Below are 21309 nucleotides of genomic sequence, written 5' to 3'. Positions count from 1 at the left end.
CAGGATGTCAGATTCTATGCTCATGACCACCAGGCTCACAAGCCGCCCTTGCTTCATGCTCATTTGTAGCTGGTTCTCACTACCACACTGTTGTTCACAAACTGACCATGATCAAGCAGTCATTCGTACTGCAATGCCCTGCACACCCAGGATGATGATGTGCTGTGAATCATCCTCGTGTCATGCAGCTGACGACGCGCTTGCACCAATGATGTAACAGTAGCGATCAGATGACTCAACGTGACAATCCCATCACAATTCAAACTCTTATATGCATTTTCTCTTTTTGTGATCTACTTAATTCTCAGTATAATGTGTCATAATATTTTTCATCATTTGGGGGGCCCGGGGCCCCTTCCCTAAATCTAGCCCTGATTCTACACGATACTATACAAATCTTCCATTTTATAAACACATTTTACCAATTATACTCATGACTGCATCCTGTTATCACAAGAAAAAACAGAAAAATATTTAATATAAAAAGTCATCAAGAACTCACATCACCTGATGGATTACCCTCAAAGGTCAAGCAAATGTCTAAATCTGAACGTTGGAAACCAAAACCATTTGCTGAGGAACCAAATAACTTGAGAGTCACCCCACGGAAGAACTGGTGAATGTAATTTTCCAAGTCAGCAACTATTCTATCTCTCTCATCAATTTCTTCTATACTTGGTTCAAAATCCTCTGAAAAGAAGAATGATTTATTAGGCTAACTAATGACAATTTCATTAACATACACAAAATAAAACTTTTCAAGATGCTTATAAGATTTTTATGTATATTTTAATATATAATTTAACAAATAATGAATAATGGTTTTTAGGACCTGACGTGCCGTTGGAGTGTGAGCAAGGTAACATTTATGAAGAAATTCAAGGAAACAGGAAGGCCAGACTGGAGTCCGGGAGATAGGAAGTAGTACAGTGCCTGCACTCTGAAGGAGGGGGCGTTAACATTTAAATTTTATAGCTGTGCGAGAGTGCCTCTGACAGGAGTGAATGATGATAAAAGTTTTCTTTTTCAGGCCATCCTGCTTTGGCGGGAAACGGCTGATGTGTCGGCGGATGGATTTATGAAGGATGAGGTTAATCATAGAATTTATGAGGGAAAAAAGGTGAGTGGTGCGTTGAGCTATATGTGGAGACAAAAAACGTTATCTATGGAGGCAAAGAAGGGAATGTATGAAAGTATAGTAGTACCAACACTCTCATATGGGTGTGAAGCTTGGGTTGTGAATGCAGCATCGAGGAGGCGGTTGGAGGCAGTGGAGATGTCCTGTCTAAGGGCAATGTGTGATGTAAATATTATGCAGAAAATTTGGAGTGTGGAAATTAGGAGAAGGTGTGGAGTTAATAAAAGTATTAGTCAGAGGGCTGAAGAGGGGTTGTTGAGGTGGTTTGGTCGTTTAGAGAGAATGGAACAAAGTAGAATGGCATAGAGAGTATTTAAATCTGTAGGGGAAGGAAGGCGAGGTAGGGGTCGTCCTCGAAAAGGTTGGAAGGAAGGGGTAAGGGAGGTTTTGTGAGCGAAGGACTTGGACTTCCAGCAGGCGTGCATGAGCGTGTTTGATAGGAGTGAATGGAGACAAATGGTACTTGGGACCTGACGATCTGTTGGAGTGTGAGCAGGGTAATATTTAGTGAAGGGATTCAGGGAAACTGGTTATTTTTATATAGCCGGACTTGAGTCCTGGAAATGAGAAGTACAATGCCTACACTCTAAAGGAGGGGTTTTGGGATATTAGCAGTTTGGAGGGATATGTTGTGTATCTTTATACGTATATGCTTCTAAACTGTTGTGTTCTGAGCACCTCTGCAAAAACAGTGATTATGTGTGAGTGAGGTGAAAGTGTTGAATGATGATGATGAAAGTATTTTCTTTTTGGGGATTTTTTCTTTCTTTTTGGGTCACCCTGCCTCTGTGGGAGACGGCTAACTTGTTAAAAAAAAATAAAATAAATAAAACTTTATATGTAACAAATAATTCTTTTTAACACGTTGGCCATTTCCCACCGAGGCAGGGTGATCCAAAAGGAAAGAAAAAACTTTCATCATTCAACACTTTCACCATCACTTACACATAATCACTGTCTTTGCAGAGGCACTCAGATATCCTAAACCCCTCTTTTAAAGTGCAAGCATTGTACTTCCAATTTCCAGGACTCAAGTCCGGCTAACCGGTTTCCCTGAATCCCTCCACCAAATATTACCCTGCTCACACTCCAACAGCTCGTCAAGTCCAAAAAAACCCTTTGTCTCCATTCACTATCTAACACACTCATGCATGCTTGCTGGAAGTAAAAGCCCCTCGCCCACAAAACCTCCTTTACCCCATCCCTCCAACCTTTTCGGGGGTGATCCCTACCCTGCCTGCCTTTCCCTACAGATTTATACTCTCTCCAAGTCATTCTTTGTTCCATTCTCTCTAAATGACCAAACCACCTCAACAGCCCATCTTCAGCCCTCTGACTAATACTTTTAATAACTCCACACCTCCTCCTAATTGCCACACTATGAATTCTCTGCATAATATTTACACCACACATTGCCCTTCGATACAACATCTCCACTGCCTCCAGCTGCCTCTTTATTGAAGCACTTACAACAAACCATGCTTCACACCCACATAAGAGTGCTGGTACCACTATACTCTCGTACATTCCCTTCTTTGCCTCCATGGATAACGTTCTTTGTCTCCACAGATACCTCAATGCACGACTCACTTTATTTCCTTTATCAATTCTACGTTCAACCTTGTCCTTCATAAACCCATCAGCTGACAAGTAAACTCTCAAATATCTGAAAACATTCACTTCTTCCATACTTCCTCCCTTCAATGTGATATCCAATTTTCCTTTATCTAAATTGCTTGATACTCTCATTACCTTATGTTTATCTATGTTTACTTTCAACTTTTTACCTTTACACACACTCCCAAACTCATCCACTAACCTTTGCAACTTTTTTTTGGAATCTCCCAAAAGCACAATACAGCAAAAAGTAACTGTCAGCTCCTATTTTGTATTTGATTCCCCCATAATTTAATCCCACCCCTCTCCCCAACACCCTAGCATTTACTTCCTTTACAACCCCATCTATAAATATGTTAAACCACCATGGTAACATCACACATCCCTGTCTAAGACCTACTTTTACTGGGAAGTAATCTCCCACTCTGTTACACACCCTGAGCCTCACTATCTTCATAAAAACTTTTTACAGCATTTAGTAACTTACTACCCATTCCGTACACTTGCAAATTTGCTTCCCTGCCTTTATCTAAATACTGTTCACATATATGCTTCAATGTCAACACCTGATCTACATATCCCCTACCCATTCTAAAGCCTCCTTGCTCATCTGCAATCCTACTTTCTGTCTTACTTCTAATTCTTTCAATAATAGCCCTACCATACACTTTACCTGGTATACTCAGTAAACTACTACTACTTTCTTTCAACGCACCGACCATATCCCACCGAGGTGGGGTGTCCCAAAAGGAAAAACAAAAGTTTCTCGTTTTGAATTTAGTAATATATACAGAAGAAGGGGTTACTAGCCCCTTGCTCCTGGGATTTTTGTTGCCTTTTATGACATGCATGGCTTACAGAGGAAGAATTCTGTTCCACTTCCCCATGGAGAACTCGGTAAACTTATTCCCTTATAATTTTTTCAATCTCTTTTGTCCCCTTTCCCTTCATATTAAGGAATTATACAGGCTCTCTGCCAATCCCTAGGTACCTTTCCCTCTTTCATATATTTATTAAACAAAAATGCTAACCACTCTAACACTATATCTCTCTATGCTTTTAACATTTGTCACAACCCCATCAGTTCCAGCTGCTTTACCTCCTTTCATTCTATGTAATGCCTCATGCATCTCCCCCCACACTCACATCCTACTCTTCTTCACTCCTAAAAGATGTTATACTTTCCTGGCCAGTGCATGAAATTACTGCCTCCCTTTCTTCATCGACATTTAAAATTTCCTCAAAATATTCCCGCCATCTATCCAATACCTCCAACTCCCCATCTACTAACTCCCCTACTCTGTTTTTAACTGACAAATCCATTCGTTCCCTAGGCTTTCTTAACTTGTTTATCTCACTCCAAAATTTTTTCTCATTCTCAGCAAAATTTCTAGACAGTGCTTCTCCAACTCTGTCATTTGCAGTCTCTCACTGCTCTCTTCACCTTTCTTTTACTCTCCTTCTTGTATCACTTCAGCTTTGCAAAAAAAAACCCTCATAAACTACCTTTTTTCAATTAAATAATTTTTTTACCCTATCAAAGCAAGGTGATCCAAAGAAAATTCTGCAAACTTAAATACAAAAAAAATTCAAATATGTACAAAAATTGCATACACTTGGTTATTCTCACATACAAATATATTCTTATTACATACTTGTTAGCTGTTCAAATATGGCAGTGAGCTGATTGAGGAAGTGACTATTCATGGGTGGTAAACACTTCAGTGGTGGTAGCTCATCTTCACGGCAGTCTGCCTTGCAATGCCCTTCCTTCTGGCATGATCCACATATTAATGGTGGCTTTTGCCCCAATGTAAAGATGTTTCCTTCAAACCTGCAAGGCAACAAAAACTGTGCAATCTTCAAAACTATTATAGTAGAACAGTGTGATAAAATGCAAGCAAAGCACAGACTTGTGAAAAAAAATTTACCCCTCTCCATTAAAATCTATGACACTTCATTTTAAAAGCCCCACCTAGAACATTAAGCAAATTAACTGGCATTCTTGATATACCAACTGGTTTAATTATTATTAAATGTATGCTAGATTACAAATATTTCATTCTGACTCCCAGGTTTTTAAAAGTAGCACATTCAACAGATATGGCCATACTGCCATTAACCCAAACTGTCCACGTGCGGGGGGGGCTCAGAACGTAGAACTACATTTTTTTTTTTTTGCATGCTTTCAAATGGGGAAAATCAAGGTCGGAGCGCTACGCACGTGAACGTAGATCTACGTTTGGACAGTTTAAGGGTTAATCTTCAATCAAAAATTGGAATCCAATTTTTGTAATAGCCCCAACTGATTTTTTTTACACTACTTTTTTTGTCTATTGTGTTTGCCATCATCTGTTGCATTTGCACAAATAATTTAACAAAATGCTATGATGCTTCATTTTCTTATTTCATGACAAATCTGCTAAAAAAAAAAATTAAGTCTTCACCTTTTGGGTTGGTTCTAATTTGCTAGTTAGATGGAAAACATCATTCTGATGATGATAACTATTTTTTAGAAAAGTTAATAATTATGTGCAGAAATAAAGACAGATTCAAACCTGGACTACACCACAATTGTTAAAGTGATGATTTTGATTTTATTAGGGTTTCTAAGAAATACCAGTAATGAATATTAACAGTTGTGACAATTCTATATAAAAATGATAATTCAACAGGAACTGCCATACAAAAATTATTACTGTAATGGGTTAATCATATAAAAGAAAAATATAAAAAATAGTAGAGTAAATCCCTTATTAAAGGGCCTATCATGGTTTACAACTGATTTGTGAAACATGAATTAAAATTAATATGGATTTACAAAAAAATTAAGAAAAGTAATATACAGTGGTACCTTGACTTACGAGTAATTCATTCTGTGACCCAGCTCGTAACTCAATTTGTTCGTATATCAAATCAATTTTCCTCATTAAAATTAAGTGAAATGCCATTAATCCATTCCAGCCCAAAAAAAACCACCCCAATATTTTTGTCACAGGTTTTTAAACAAGAAAAATGTATTTATAAATAAGACATATTGTATACTCCACCCACCACCTTCACTACTCCACCCACCACCATATCTACTCCACCCACCATTATCACTACTCCATCCACCACCATCGCTACTCCACCCACCACCATCACTACTCCACCCACCACCATCACTACTCCACCCACCACCATCACTACTCCACCCACCACTATCACTACTCCAACCACCACTATCACTACTCCATCCACCACCACCACTACTCCATCCACCACCATCACTACTCCATCCACCACCATCACTACTCCACACACCACCATTACTTCTCCACCCACCACTATCACTACTCCACCCACCACCATCACTACTCCATCCACCACCATCACTACTCCATCCACCACCATCACTATTACACCCACCACCATCACTATTACACCCACCACCATCACTATTACACCCACCACCATCACTACTCCATCCACCACCATCACTACTACACCCACCACTATCAGTAAGTACTCCACCCACCACCATCACTACTCCATCCACCACCATCACTACTACACCCACCATCATCACTACTCCATCCACCACCATCACTACTCCACCCACCACCACCACTACTCCATCCACCACCATCACTACTCCATCCACCATCACTACTCCATCCACCACCATCACTACTCCATCCACCACCATCACTACTCCACCCACCACCATCACTACTCCATCCACCACCATCACTACTACACCCACCACCATCACTACTCCACCCACCACTATCAGTAAGTACTCCACCCACCACCATCACTACTCCATCCACCACCATCACTACTACACCCACCACCATCACTACTCCATCCACCATCACTACTACACCCACTACCATCACTACTACACCCACCACTATCAGTAAGTATTCCACCCACCACCATCACTACTCCATCCACCATCATCATTACTCCATCCACCACCATCACTACTCCACCCACCACCACCATCACTACTCCACCCACCACCACCATCACTACTCCACCCACCACCACCATCACTGCTCCATCCACCACCATCACTACTCCATCCACCACCATCACTACTCCATCCACCACCATCACTACTCCACCCACCACCATCACTACTCCACCCACCACCATAACTACCCCATCCACCACCATCACTACTACACCCACCACCATCACTACTACACCCACCACCATCACTACTACACCCACCACCATCAGTAAGTACTCCACCCACCACCATCACTACTCCATCCACCACCATCACTACTCCATCCACCACCATCACTACTCCATCCACCACCATCACTACTCCACCCACCACCATCACTACTACACCCACCACCATCACTACTCCACCCATCACCATCACTACTCCATCTACCCCCATCACTACTCCCCCACCACCATCACTACTCCATCCACCACCATCACTATTACACCTACCACCATCACTACTCCACCCACCACTATCAGTAAGTACTCCACCCACCACCATCACTACTCCACCCACCACTATCAGTAAGTACTCCACCCACCACTATCACTACTCCACTGATCACCATGACTTCCACCCACCACTACCAGTACTCCACCCAATTTAATTAATGTTTCTGAAAAAACTTGAGTGTTGAAATGGAAGTTACCTCTTCCCTGGATTTATAGGAGAACCAAACAAGGGACGAGGTGCCTTACTACACTCTGGGATTAGTGTGGGAGTATTATCCTTCCAGTTATGTCTTGGAAGAGCATGTGGAATGGGATGAAGTACCTGACATTCCTCTGGGTACAGAGTTGGAACTGACTTCAGATATGCCGCCAATTAGTAGCGGCGTATCTGAAGCTCGCTCGTAACTTGGATTTTGGCTTGTAACCCAAAGCAAAAAATCGACCAAGCGAAGGCTCGTAACTCAGAAAATTTGTAAGTTGGGGCACTCGTAAGTCAAGTTATCACTGTAGTGAGCGACACCTACAACACCAATGTGAATGCCTGCTTTGGTGGGGAACGGCTATTTATTTGCAGAGAGTTTCTATTTAGGCAGGTCAGACACCAACAGAATTCAATGCACTTATTCTGGGTATTGATACAGACTAAGTACTCCTGAATGTTCAGGACCACAGAATAGAAATGAAAATTTTCTTAATTCAGCTTGGGCAAAATTAAGTGAATTTTTAATTAATGACTGTTGGGAGAGATTTTCAAATTATTTTTTATGAAACAGAAATGTTTATGAACATACAGTGACATGATCTAGCAAAATAGCCAAAACAAGAGCCCCCATTAACCACACAAGATGTCTAATCAGATGGTGCTCTGGCCTTTATAGTCAGACTAGAAAGCACCCAAAACAACAACTTTTTCATCCTTACCTTAAAACAATCTGATTTTCTTGAACTTGATGCATGAGTTTTGCTGCCTGACTTGGAGTCACAAATGGTATTGTTGCTATCAAGTCATCTAAGGTAGCTTCACTTGGTTCTTCTTCCTGTGAGCTGAGACCATTGGGGCTCAGAGTTTCTTGGGGTTCATCCAAATTTTCCTGTGCAATTCAATTAAATTTAGTAACTGGCTAATATCTGACATTTATTCCTTTTTATACATTACCTACTTTCCATGATTATTTATACATCTTCAACAGGGCAGGGTGACACAAAAAAAGAAACATTTTCACCATCATTCACACATAATCACTGTCTTTGCAGAGGCGTGAAGGAACGACAGTTCAGATGTCACTTCAAACAGCAAATATCCCAAACCCCTCCTTTAAAGTGTAGGCATTGTGCTTCCCACCTCCAGGACTCAAGTCCAGCTAACCAGGTTCCATGAATCCCTTCACAAAATATTACCCTGCTCACATTCCAACAGCTTGTCAAGATCATCAAGTCTCAAAAACCATTTGTCTCCACTCACTCCTATCTAACACGTTCACACAGGCATATATACGTATAAAAACACTATCCATGGAGGCAAAGAGAGGAATGTATGAGACTATAGTGGTAACAACACTCATATATGTGTGTAAAGCATGGGATGCAAATGTTGCAGAAAGGAGGCTGGAGGCAGTGGAGATGTCCTGTCTAAGGGCAATGTGTGGTATAGATATTATGCAGAGAATTCAGAGTGTGGAAATTAGGAGGTGTGGAGTTGCTAAAAGTATTAGTCAAAGGGCTGAAGAGGAGTTGTTGAGGTGGTTTGGTCATTTAAGAGAGAATGGATCAAAGTAGAATGACTTGCAGAGCGTATAAATCTGTAGAAGGAAGGAGGGGTAGGGATCGTCCTCGAAAAGGTTGGAGAGAGGGGGTATAGGTTTTGTGGGCGAGGGGCTTGGACTTCAAACAAGCGTGTGTGAGTGTGTTAGGAGTAAATGGGGACGAACGATTATTGGGACTTAACGAGCTGTTGGAGTGTGAGCAGGGTAATATTTAGTGAAGGGATTCAGGGAAACTTGTTAATTTAGATCTAGCCAGACTTGAGTCCTGGAAATGGGAAGTACAATGCCTGCAGTTTAAAAAAAGGGTCTGGGATATTGACAGTTTGGAGAGACTTCTAAACTGTCATATCTGAGTGCCTCTGCAAAAACAGTGATTATGTGTGAATGAGGTCAAAGTGTTGAATGATGATGAAAGTATTTTCTTTTTTGGGAATTTTCTTTCTTTTTGGTTCACCCTGCCTCGTTGGGAGATGGCCCACTTGTTGGAAAAAAAAGTCTTGAGTGAAATATGAAGAGCTGACACCAAAATAACAAGACCCATCATATACTTACTTCCATAGATAATGTACTGAGGTCAGCCTCAAACCCTGATAAGTTTGCTGGATCTTCATCATCTTCATACTCTTCCCCTTCAACTGTCACATCAATGTCATCTTCAGTCCTCTCCATCTCACATTCTGAAGAGCCTTCACTTAAGGAATGCCCAGCCTAGATAATGTAGATATATATGGATATTAAGACCATATACAACACAAAAAGAAACTTTAATTTATAAAAGGGACAAACACTGCAAGTTGTGCATAACACTGAACAGCCTACAACATTACTTTATACCTTTATACCTACAACTAGTTTACACATCATTACGCCATTAATTCAGGCAGTGAACCATCTATGCATAGCTGGACCAAGACTAGATTAAAGTTTTATAGGGTCCTAGACCTAGGTAATACTTATCTATCCAGTACAGGAAATAATAAACAGTATAAGAGTCTGTACAAAAAATTATCTGTTAAAATGACAGAAAAACAAATAGGTTATAAACTACTGTAATTACACACATTAGATTCCCACAAGAAATGCTTCTGTAGTGTGTCATAATGAAATCTCAAAAGTAAAAGTAAAACTAAATACCATACATGTGCCTGATACAAGCAAAATAAAAAAGTGTTATAAGTGCATAAGAGAATAGCCATGAGATCAGCCAGGTTGTGATGGTCATACTGGCCTGTGGACTGCTAGCAGCAACAATGGAGTGTGGCCTCAGGACAGACTTTTTTTGAGCACAACTCTCAAAACTGGTAACAGGCACGAGAGAGCAAAGACAAGTTTTGATTTTCAAATCTGCAACAGCATGGTGAGTATATGGCATGCCTCCTAGACATTTTCACACGTCTTCACTCATATGACACCTCAGCTCGCAAACTCTCCCAATCCTCCCCCTCCCCCTCACTATCATCCAAACCTGCACTATTCAGTTACTTTCTTGGACTGTCTTGTTCCACACTAACCAGTGTTTTTCAAGTATTTTCTAGATATACCATTCCTCATTCTCATCTCTGGATATAAACTAAGGGATCCATGAGGAGCACCATGAAGCTGGAGGTGCCAAGAAAAAGATGATTCATACACAAATAACCCGCATATAGGAAAGAAGCTTACAAAGACGTTTCGGTATGACTTGGACCATTTACAGGGTCAGATGTTGGAGCAATTTTGAAGTGGTGCACATGTTATACACTCTGCACAGAATTTAATGTGAATAAATTGTTCATTCCTTTAATTAGAAAGAAGACAAAATTATTCTACATCTAACAATAGTTCAGACTGTCTATGCAGTCTACTGAGCATTACACAGATAACCTAAACAGAGGTAACTGTTAAGGAGACATTTTGGCCTGACTTGGACCATTAACAACTCTATTAGACTAAGACAGACGCAAACTACTACAGTCTCTCCTCACTTAGTGATGTATACTCGTTTACCGACGGCTCGGACTTATGACGGGCTCTCTGATCGGTACTTATACCTAAATAATGCATATTAAAAGCTGATTTCCTCTATTAAAAATATACCAGAAATGTTATAAATGGTGCAAAGGTGACATTAAAACAATACCAAAGATGGTCGACACAAACTCACTACCATTATAATATGCTCCTCACTTAGAGATGCTAGCGGGAGATTCGTCTGTAAAAACTTGCATTTGTGGTCACAGTGGTGCCTATGCTAACCTAGTTGGATGAATCTTATTGTGGCTAGCTGGCCCAGTGGCTAATGCAACGGTCTGGAGTTCTGAGACTCTCTGATTGCGGGTTCTAACCCCGCCCGTGGTATAGTTTTTTTATGAGCATACAGCTGTCATGGGATGAAGTGCCAAAATACCAAGAGGCATAACAAGTTTACTGCAGCTAAGCCAGATTCTAATTAGGACAATGTATGCAGATGAGGTTGTACCTTACACAAGGAAAAAAATTACCACCCAAAATAGCACACAATGGGATACAATACCCAAAAAATATAAGCGCACACTGCATTATGAGAGTATATAAAGTACTACACCTCTAGAGCCAACCTGATGAGAAATTCTCAAGTTATCATCCAAAAAATAACAGGGGAAAATTAAATAGAAACAAACAAGATAATGTGGATCAGAAACCATTATGAAGTATAAAAATTTTGTAAATCAGTATATAATGAAGAAAAAATTAAACATGTCAACATCTAGAGGGTGAAATTAGAATATCAAGAGTTTATAGATAGTAAGACTTTCCAATATTCAGATGCTGGAATTAGAATAAATATCAAGAATTTTTTTATCACCTTCTCTATGGACTCCAGTAGCATATCTCCTTTTTTGTTCCTCTGACTGACATCTGCTACTGCTTTTGATCCATTAGCAGCTTGCATCTGGTATAGAAATTAAATTCATAAAAAATTTAAACAGGTAACTGTGCCAATACCCTAATATTGTATTCAATGAACATCATTAATATTTCTTCTTTCTTTCAACACACCAGCCGTATCCCACCGAGGTGGGGTGGCCCAAAAGGAAAAATGAGTTTCTCCTTTTACATTTATTAATATATACAGGAGACAAGGTTACTAGCCTCTTGCTCCCAGCATTTTAGTTACCTCTTACGACACACATGGCTTACGGAGGATGAATTCTGTTCCACTTCCCCATGGAAGTAAAAGGAAACAAACAAGAACAAGAACTAGTAAGAAAATAGAAGGAAACCCAGAGGGTGTGTATATATCTATGCTTGTGCATGCATATGTAGTGTGACTTAAGTGTATGTAAAAGTAGCAAGACATACCTGAAATCTTGCATATTTTTTTTTTTCAACAAACCATCCATATCCCACTAAGGCAGGGTGGCCCAAAAAGAAAAACGAAAGTTTCTCTTTTTAAATTTAGTAATATATACAGGAGAAGGGGTTACTAGCCCCTTGCTCCTGGCATTTTAGTCGCCTCTTACAACACGCATGGCTTGCGGAGGAAGAATTCTGTTCCAATTCCCCATGAAGGTAAGAGGAAATAAACAAGAACAAGAACTAGCAAGAAAATAGAAGGAAACCCAGAGGGGTGTGTATATATATGCTTGTACATGTATGTGTAATGTGACCTAAGTGTAAGTAGAAGTAGCAAGACTCACCTGAAACCTTGCATGTTTCTTCTTTCTTTCTTTCTTTCAACACACCGACCGTATCCCACCGAGGCGGGGTGGCCCAAAAGGAAAAACGAAAGTTTCTCCTTTCAAATTTAGTAATATATACAGGAGAAGGGGTTACTAGCCCCCTGCTCCCGGCATTTTAGTCGCCTCTTACAACACGCATGGCTTACAGAGGAAGAATTCTGTTCTACTTCCCCATGGAGATAAGAGGAAATAAACAAGAACAAGAACTAGTAAGAAAATAGAAGGAAACCCAGAGGGGTGTGTATATATATGCTTGTACATGTATGTGTAATGTGACCTAAGTGTAAGTAGAAGTAGCAAGACGTACCTGAAACTTTGGATGTTTATGAGACAGAAAAAAAGATACCAGCAATCCTACCATCATGTAAAACAATTACAGGCTTTCGTTTTACATTCACTTGGCAGGATGGTAGTACCACTGTGGGTGGTTGCTGTCTACCAACCTACAACCTAGAATCATTAATGTTTCTTCTTCTTTCAACAAACTGGCCGTATTCTACCGAGGCAGGGTGGCCCCCCCAAAAAAAAAACGAAAGTTTCTCTTTTTAAATTTAGTAATTTGTACAAGAGAAGGGGTTACTAGCCCCTTGCTCCCAGCATTTTCGTCGCCTCTTACAACATGCATGGCTTACGTAGGAAGAATTCTGTTCCACTTTCCCATGGAGATAAGAGGAAATAAATAAGAACACGAACTAGAAAGAAAATAGAACAAAACTCAGAGGGGTGTGTATATATATGCTTGTACATGTATGTAAATGTATGTAGGTTGGTAGACAGCAACCACCCAGGGAGGTACTACCGTCCTGCCAAGTGAGTGTAAAACGAAGCCTGTGATTGTTTTACATGATGGTAGGATTGCTGATGTCTTTTGTCTGTCTCATAAATATGCAAGATTACAGGCATGTCTTGCTACTTCTACTTACACTTAGGTCACACTACACATACATTTTTTTTTTTTTTTTTTTTCAACAAGTCGGCCGTCTCCCACCGAGGCAGGGTGACCCAAAAAAGAAAAAAAATCCCCAAAAAGAAAATACTTTCATCATCATTCAACACTTTCACCACACTCGCACATTATCACTGTTTTTGCAGAGGTGCTCAGAATACAACAGTCTAGAAGCATACACATATAAAGATACACAACATATCCCTCCAAACTGCCAATATCCCAAACCCCTCCTTTAAAGTGCAGGCATTGTACTTCCCATTTCCAGGACTCAAGTCCGACTATATGAAAATAACCGGTTTCCCTGAATCCCTTCACTAAATATTACCCTGCTCACACTCCAACAGATCGTCAGGTCCCAAGTACCATTCGTCTCCATTCACTCCTATCTAACACGCTCACGCACGCTTGCTGGAAGTCCAAGCCCCTTACCCACAAAACCTCCTTTACCCCCTCTCTCCAACCCTTTCGAGGACGACCCCTACCCCGCCTTCCTTCCCCTATAGATTTATATGCTTTCCATGTCATTCTACTTTGATCCATTCTCTCTAAATGACCAAACCACCTCAACAACCCCTCCTCTGCCCTCTGACTAATACTTTTATTAACTCCACACCTTCTCCTAATTTCCACACTCCGAATTTTCTGCATAATATTTACACCACACATTGCCCTTAAACAGGACATCTCCACTGCCTCCAACCGTCTCCTCGCTGCTGCATTTACCACCCAAGCTTCACACCCATATAAGAGTGTTGGTACTACTATACTTTCATACATACCCTTCTTTGCCTCCATAGATAACGTTTTTTGACTCCACATATACCTCAACGCACCACTCACCTTTTTTCCCTCATCAATTCTATGATTAACCTCATCCTTCATAAATCCATCCGCCGACACGTCAACTCCCAAGTATCTGAAAACATTCACTTCTTCCATACTCCTCCTCCCCAATTTGATATCCAATTTTTCTTTATCCAAATCATTTGACACCCTCATCACCTTACTCTTTTCTATGTTCACTTTCAACTTTCTACCTTTACACACATTCCCAAACTCATCCACTAACCTTTGCAATTTTTCTTTAGAATCTCCCATAAGCACAGTATCATCAGCAAACAATAACTGTGTCAATTCCCATTTTGAATTTGATTCCCCATAATTTAATCCCACCCCTCTCCCAAACACCCTAGCATTTACTTCCTTTACAACCCCATCTATAAATATATTAAACAACCATGGTGACATTACACATCCCTGTCTAAGACCTACTTTTACCGGGAAGTAGTCTCCCTCTCTTCTACACACCCTAACCTGAGCCTCACTATCCTCATAAAAACTCTTTACAGCATTTAATAACTTACCACCTATTCCATATACTTGCAACATCTGCCACATTGCTCGTGTATCCACTCTATCATATGCCTTTTCTAAATCTATAAATGCAATAAAAACTTCCCTATCTTTATCTAAATACTGTTCACATATATGCTTCAATGTAAACACCTGATCTACACATCCCCTACCCACTCTAAAACCTCCTTGCTCATCCGCAATCCTACATTCTGTCTTACCTCTAATTCTTTCAATTATAACCCTACCGTACACTTTTCCTGGTATACTCAGTAAGCTTATTCCTCTATAATTTTTACAGTCTCTTTTGTCCCCTTTCCCTTTATATAAAGGGACTATACATGCTCTCTGCCAATCCCTAGGTACCTTCCCCTCTTTCATACATTTATTAAACAAAAGTACCAACCACTCCAACACTATATCCCCCCCTGCTTTTAACATTTCTGTCATGATCCCATCAGTTCCAGCTGCTTTACCCCCTTTCATTTTACGTAATGCCTCACGTACCTCCCCCACACTTACATTCTGCTCTTCTTCACTCCTAAAAGATGGTATACCTCCCTGACCAGTGCATGAAATTACTGCCTCTGTTTCTTCCTTAACATTTAAAAGTTCCTCAAAATATTCTCGCCATCTACCCAATACCTCCATCTCCCCATCTACTAACTCCCCTACTCTGTTTTTAACTGACACATACATAACATAATAACACATAACACATACATGTACACATTTATTTATACACACTCATCTGAGTTTTCTTTGATTTTATCTTAATAGTTCTTGGTCTTATTAATTTTCCTTTTATATCCATGGGGAAGTGGAATAAGAATCTTTCCTCCGTAAGCCATGCGTGTTGTAAAAGTCAACTAAAATGCCGGGAACAATGGGCTAGTAACCCCTTTTCCTGTAAAGATTACTAAAAAGAATAAGAAGAAGAAAATTGTCAAAGTGGGAAGTCTGAATGTGCGTGGATGTTGTGCAGATGATAAGAAAGAGATGATTGTAGATGTTATGAATGAGAAGAAGCTGGATGTCCTGGCTTTAAGTGAAACAAAGCTGAAGGGGGTGGGAGAGTTTCAGTGGAGAGGAATAAATGGGATTAGGTCAGGGGTTTCAAATAGAGTTAGAGCTAAAGAAGGAGTAGCAATAATGTTGAAGGATAAGCTATGGCAGGAAAAGAGGGACTATAAATGTATTAATTCAAGGATTATGTGGAGTAAAATAAAGATTGGATGTGAAAAGTGGGTTATAATAAGCGTGTATGCACCTGGAGAAGAGAGAAGTGTAGAGGAGAGAGAGAGATTTTGGGAAATGTTGAGTGAATGCGTGGGGAGTTTTGAACCAAGTGTGAGAGTAATGGTGGTTGGGGATTTCAATGCTAAAGTGGGTAAAAATGTTATGGAAGGAGTAGTAGGTAAATTTGGGGTGCCAGGGGTAAATGTAAATGGGGAGCCTTTAATTGAGCTATGTGTGTAGAAAGAAATTTGGTAATAAGTAATACATATTTTATGAAAAAGAGGATAAATAAATATACAAGGTATGATGTAGCACGTAATGAAAGTAGTTTATTAGATTATGTATTGGTGGATAAAAGGTTGATGGGTAGGCTCCAGGATGTACATGTTTATAGAGGGGCAACTGATATATCGGATCATTATTTAGTTGTAGCTACAGTTAGAGTAAGAGGTAGATGGGAAAAGAGGAAGGTGGCAACAACAAGTAAGAGGGAGGTGAAAGTGTATAAACTAAGGGAGGAAGTAAGTTCGGGTGAGATATAAGCGACTATTGGCAGAAAGGTGGGCTAGTGCAAAGATGAGTAGTGGGGGGGTTGAAGAGGGTTGGAATAGTTTTAAAAATGCAGTATTAGAATGTGGGGCAGAAGTTTGTGGTTATAGGAGGGTGGGGGCAGGAGGAAAGAGGAGTGATTGGTGGAATGATGAAGTAAAGGGTGTGATAAAAGAGAAAAAGGTAGCTTATGAGAGGTTTTTACAAAGCAGAAGTGTTATAAGAAGAGCAGAGTATATGGAGAGTAAAAGAAAGGTAAAGAGAGTGGTGAGAGAGTGCAAAAGGAGAGCAGATGATAGAGTGGTAGAGGCACTGTCAAGAAATTTTAATGAAAATAAGAAAAAATTTTGGAGTGAGTTAAACAAGTTAAGAAAGCCTAGGGAAAATATGGATTTGTCAGTTAAAAACAGAGTAGGGGAGTTAGTAGATGGGGAGATGGAGGTATTGGGTAGATGGCGAGAATATTTTGAGGAACTTTTAAATGTTAAGGAAGAAACAGAGGCAGTAATTTCATGCACTGGTCAGGGAGGTATACCATCTTTTAGGAGTGAAGAAGAGCAGAATGTAAGTGTGGGGGAGGTACGTGAGGCATTACGTAAAATGAAAGGGGGTAAAGCAGCTGGAACTGATGGGATCATGACAGAAATGTTAAAAGCAGGGGGGGATATAGTGTTGGAGTGGTTGGTACTTTTGTTTAATAAATGTATGAAAGAGGGGAAGGTACCTAGGGATTGGCAGAGAGCATGTATAGTCCCTTTATATAAAGGGAAAGGGGACAAAAGAGACTGTAAAAATTATAGAGGAATAAGCTTACTGAGTATACCAGGAAAAGTGTACGGTAGGGTTATAATTGAAAGAATTAGAGGTAAGACAGAATGTAGGATTGCGGATGAGCAAGGAGGTTTTAGAGTGGGTAGGGGATGTGTAGATCAGGTGTTTACATTGAAGCATATATGTGAACAGTATTTAGATAAAGATAGGGAAGTTTTTATTGCATTTATGGATTTAGAAAAGGCATATGATAGAGTGGATAGAGGAGCAATGTGGCAGATGTTGCAAGTATATGGAATAGGTGGTAAGTTATTAAATGCTGTAAAGAGTTTTTATGAGGATAGTGAGGCTCAGGTTAGGGTGTGTAGAAGAGAGGGAGACTACTTCCCGGTAAAAGTAGGTCTTAGACAGGGATGTGTAATGTCACCATGGTTGTTTAATATATTTATAGATGGGGTTGTAAAGGAAGTAAATACTAGGGTGTTTGGGAGAGGGGTGGGATTAAATTATGGGGAATCAAATTCAAAATGGGAATTGACACAGTTACTTTTTGCTGATGATACTGTGCTTATGGGAGATTCTAAAGAAAAATTGCAAAGGTTAGTGGATGAGTTTGGGAATGTGTGTAAAGGTAGAAAGTTGAAAGTGAACATAGAAAAGAGTAAGGTGATGAGGGTGTCAAATTATTTTGATAAAGAAAAATTGGATATCAAATTGGGGAGGAGGAGTATGGAAGAAGTGAATGTTTTCAGATACTTGGGAGTTGACGTGTCGGCGGATGGATTTATGAAGGATGAGGTTAATCATAGAATTGATGAGGGAAAAAAGGTGAGTGGTGCGTTGAGGTATATGTGGAGTCAAAAAACGTTATCTATGGAGGCAAAGAAGGGAATGTATGAAAGTATAGTAGTACCAACACTCTTATATGGGTGTGAAGCTTGGGTGGTAAATGCAGCAGCGAGGAGACGGTTGGAGGCAGTGGAGATGTCCTGTTTAAGGGCAATGTGTGGTGTAAATATTATGCAGAAAATTCGGAGTGTGGAAATTAGGAGAAGGTGTGGAGTTAATAAAAGTATTAGTCAGAGGGCAGAAGAGGGGTTGTTGAGGTGGTTTGGTCATTTAGAGAGAATGGATCAAAGTAGAATGACATGGAAAGCATATAAATCTATAGGGGAAGGAAGGAGGGGTAGGGGTCGTCCTCGAAAGGGTTGGAGAGAGGGGGTAAAGGAGGTTTTGTGGGTAAGGGGCTTGGACTTCCAGCAAGCGTGCGTGAGCGTGTTAGATAGGAGTGAATGGAGACGAATGGTACTTGGGACCTGACGATCTGTTGGAGTGTGAGCAGGGTAATATTTAGTGAAGGGATTCAGGGAAACCGGTTATTTTCATATAGTCGGACTTGAGTCCTGGAAATGGGAAGTACAATGCCTGCACTTTAAAGGAGGGGTTTGGGATATTGGCAGTTTGGAGGGATATGTTGTGTATCTTTATATGTGTATGCTTCTAGACTGTTGTATTCTGAGCACCTCTGCAAAAACAGTGATAATGTGCGAGTGTGGTGAAAGTGTTGAATGATGATGAAAGTATTTTCTTTTTGGGGATTTTCTTTCTTTTTTTTTTTTTTTTGGGTCACCCTGCCTCGGTGGGAGACGGCCGACTTGTTGAAAAAAAAAAAAAAAAAAAAAAACATGTATGTGTAGTATGACCTACGTGTAAGTAGCAGTAGCAAGACATACCTGAAATCTTGAACGTTTAGGAGACAGAAAAAGGACACCAGCACTCCTATCATCATGTAAAACAAGTATATGCTTTCATTTTACACTCACTTGGCAGGATGGTAGTACCTCCCTGGGCAGCTGCTGTCTACCAACCTACTACCTAGAATCATTTTTGCTAACTCAAAATTTCAAGCACTATAACAGAAAATACATATAATTATGTATAACAATGACTGATGTAAAAGAAAATAAGAAAACTTTCATGAGAAATTACCTCTTTGACAACAATGTGCAGGAAGAGAGGACCATAAGTTAACTGCGGAATGGCAAAGTACTTGTAGGTGGTCTTGAAGCGATCCACAATATACTCAAACACTGGGTTCCCACTCACTGTCCTGGTTAAATTTCTCTTCTGCACAAAAGGATCTGTTAAAAAAAACTTACTAAAACAATTGAATTAAATCAATAAAACAAACTCTAATACCAGTAACATATGAAATAAACACTAACATTTACCAAGAAAAGGAAAATAAGAAAACAGTAACTTGGACATGGATTTTTGAGAAGGAATTTCAACCCAATGCTAAACATTAATCAAGTGTACAGTAGTAAGATCTGATTGGAAACCTAATTACATATCTGAAGTAGTAAGATCTGGTGGAAAAACTAATTATGTATTTGAAGAACATGTGTAGATTAGTACTTACAATGATATAAGAAGTAACAAATTTGTGGATGGGACCAGTAAAATAAAAGAGCCACCAATTGATGAAATACATTCGTAATAAGCCTACAGAACATGCCACAGTGGTTTACCAAAGCAAATGACCAGCTGGGCCCTCTATCTTTCTATTAAACACAAAAACCGGCATAATCCAATAAAAATTCTACCAAAAAGTTATGAAAATAAGATTTTTTTTTTTTCAACGAACTAGCTGTATCCCATTGGGGAAGGGTGAAATTAAGATACAGCAAACAAAAGTAAAGGTACTTGTCCGTTTCCTAAATCATGAGCATATATAATTTTTTTTAACTGCAATGGTTATTTCCCACCAAGGATGGATGACCCCCCAAGAACGAAACACATTCTTTGCCAGTAACGCGCATACATCAATATTCCAACGATCCTCCAAACTGCAACATCCCCATCCATCTTTCTGAGTGCAGGCACTGTATTTCCCACCTCTAGAAATCAAATTTAGCTCACTTTCCCCCAAACCTTCATAAAAGTTACCATCACTGCAATCTAACACATTCACACATCAGCTGTTTCTTACACACATAAAATGACTCCCAGGAAAAATAAAGAAAATTAACCATCACTCAAGCCCCAGCTCTCTATCCAGATATATACAGGCATCATAATGTAAATAATGAAATAATGAAAATATTATATTATGACTGGATCCACTGACTCTCTTCTATTGTTTCTTATGTTGTTTTCCTGTACATAGTTGATGAAAATTTTGTTGACTAACGTAACAGCTGTACCTACAGTCTTCAAGACTACAATGCCCATTACCTGCTACTACAATGACCGAGTGATGGCTTCATCTTTCACTGTCTGCTGTATATATTTCTACAGTCTTTATATTATGTCCATGTATTGTATTGATAAAGCCACTGAATGGTAAAATGTCTGGAAGTAAAGATCACCAGATGATGTACTTGTGTCTAAGTCATAACTTAACATTACTGCAATGTACATTATTTAAAAAATACTATAGGCACAGCAGCTTCTTACCTTCGACAGCTATTTTCTTGCTCCACGTTTTCTCAGCTCTTGTAATGGGTTGATGCTGACGAACATTGATTACAAAATCTAACATTTTAAACCCTACTGTATAGAACCTAAATAAATCCTGCCACAATTTTCCCACAGAGTCAGTATTTTTGCACTTCCACTTATCACCTAGTTCAGCAGGACCTGCAACAAACAATACAAATTAGCTTATGAGTGATACTGTACTTTATTTGTTTTTTAAGATTTGAAGAGCACTAGACCTTGTTTGGTCATTTAGCACTTTTGACATGAAAAATATTCAATAAACAT

The 21309-nt window shown here is 39.6% G+C and overlaps 1 protein-coding gene across 3 annotated transcripts in view; it reads right to left on the bottom strand.

Moving 5' to 3' along the window:
• The window catches only part of LOC128688996 (terminal uridylyltransferase 4), a 129584-nt gene that overhangs the window by 53557 nt on the left and 54718 nt on the right, over positions 1-21309 (bottom strand). For all 3 annotated transcript variants that reach the window (XM_070087348.1, XM_070087350.1, XM_070087349.1), the window contains exons 10-16: positions 21001-21183; positions 19531-19682; positions 11804-11890; positions 9532-9687; positions 8138-8307; positions 4411-4589; positions 503-690 (exon numbers count right to left, since the gene is read on the bottom strand). In XM_070087348.1, the coding sequence (XP_069943449.1) occupies positions 503-690; positions 4411-4589; positions 8138-8307; positions 9532-9687; positions 11804-11890; positions 19531-19682; positions 21001-21183 (1115 nt within the window). The remainder of the gene's footprint in view (positions 1-502; positions 691-4410; positions 4590-8137; positions 8308-9531; positions 9688-11803; positions 11891-19530; positions 19683-21000; positions 21184-21309) is intronic.

The sequence above is a fragment of the Cherax quadricarinatus genome, chromosome 21, assembly GCF_038502225.1.
Source record: "Cherax quadricarinatus isolate ZL_2023a chromosome 21, ASM3850222v1, whole genome shotgun sequence".
NCBI classification, from domain to species: domain Eukaryota; kingdom Metazoa; phylum Arthropoda; class Malacostraca; order Decapoda; family Parastacidae; genus Cherax; species Cherax quadricarinatus.
Note: the sequence above shows the minus strand (reverse complement) of the source record. Positions and strands in the feature narration are given on the sequence as shown.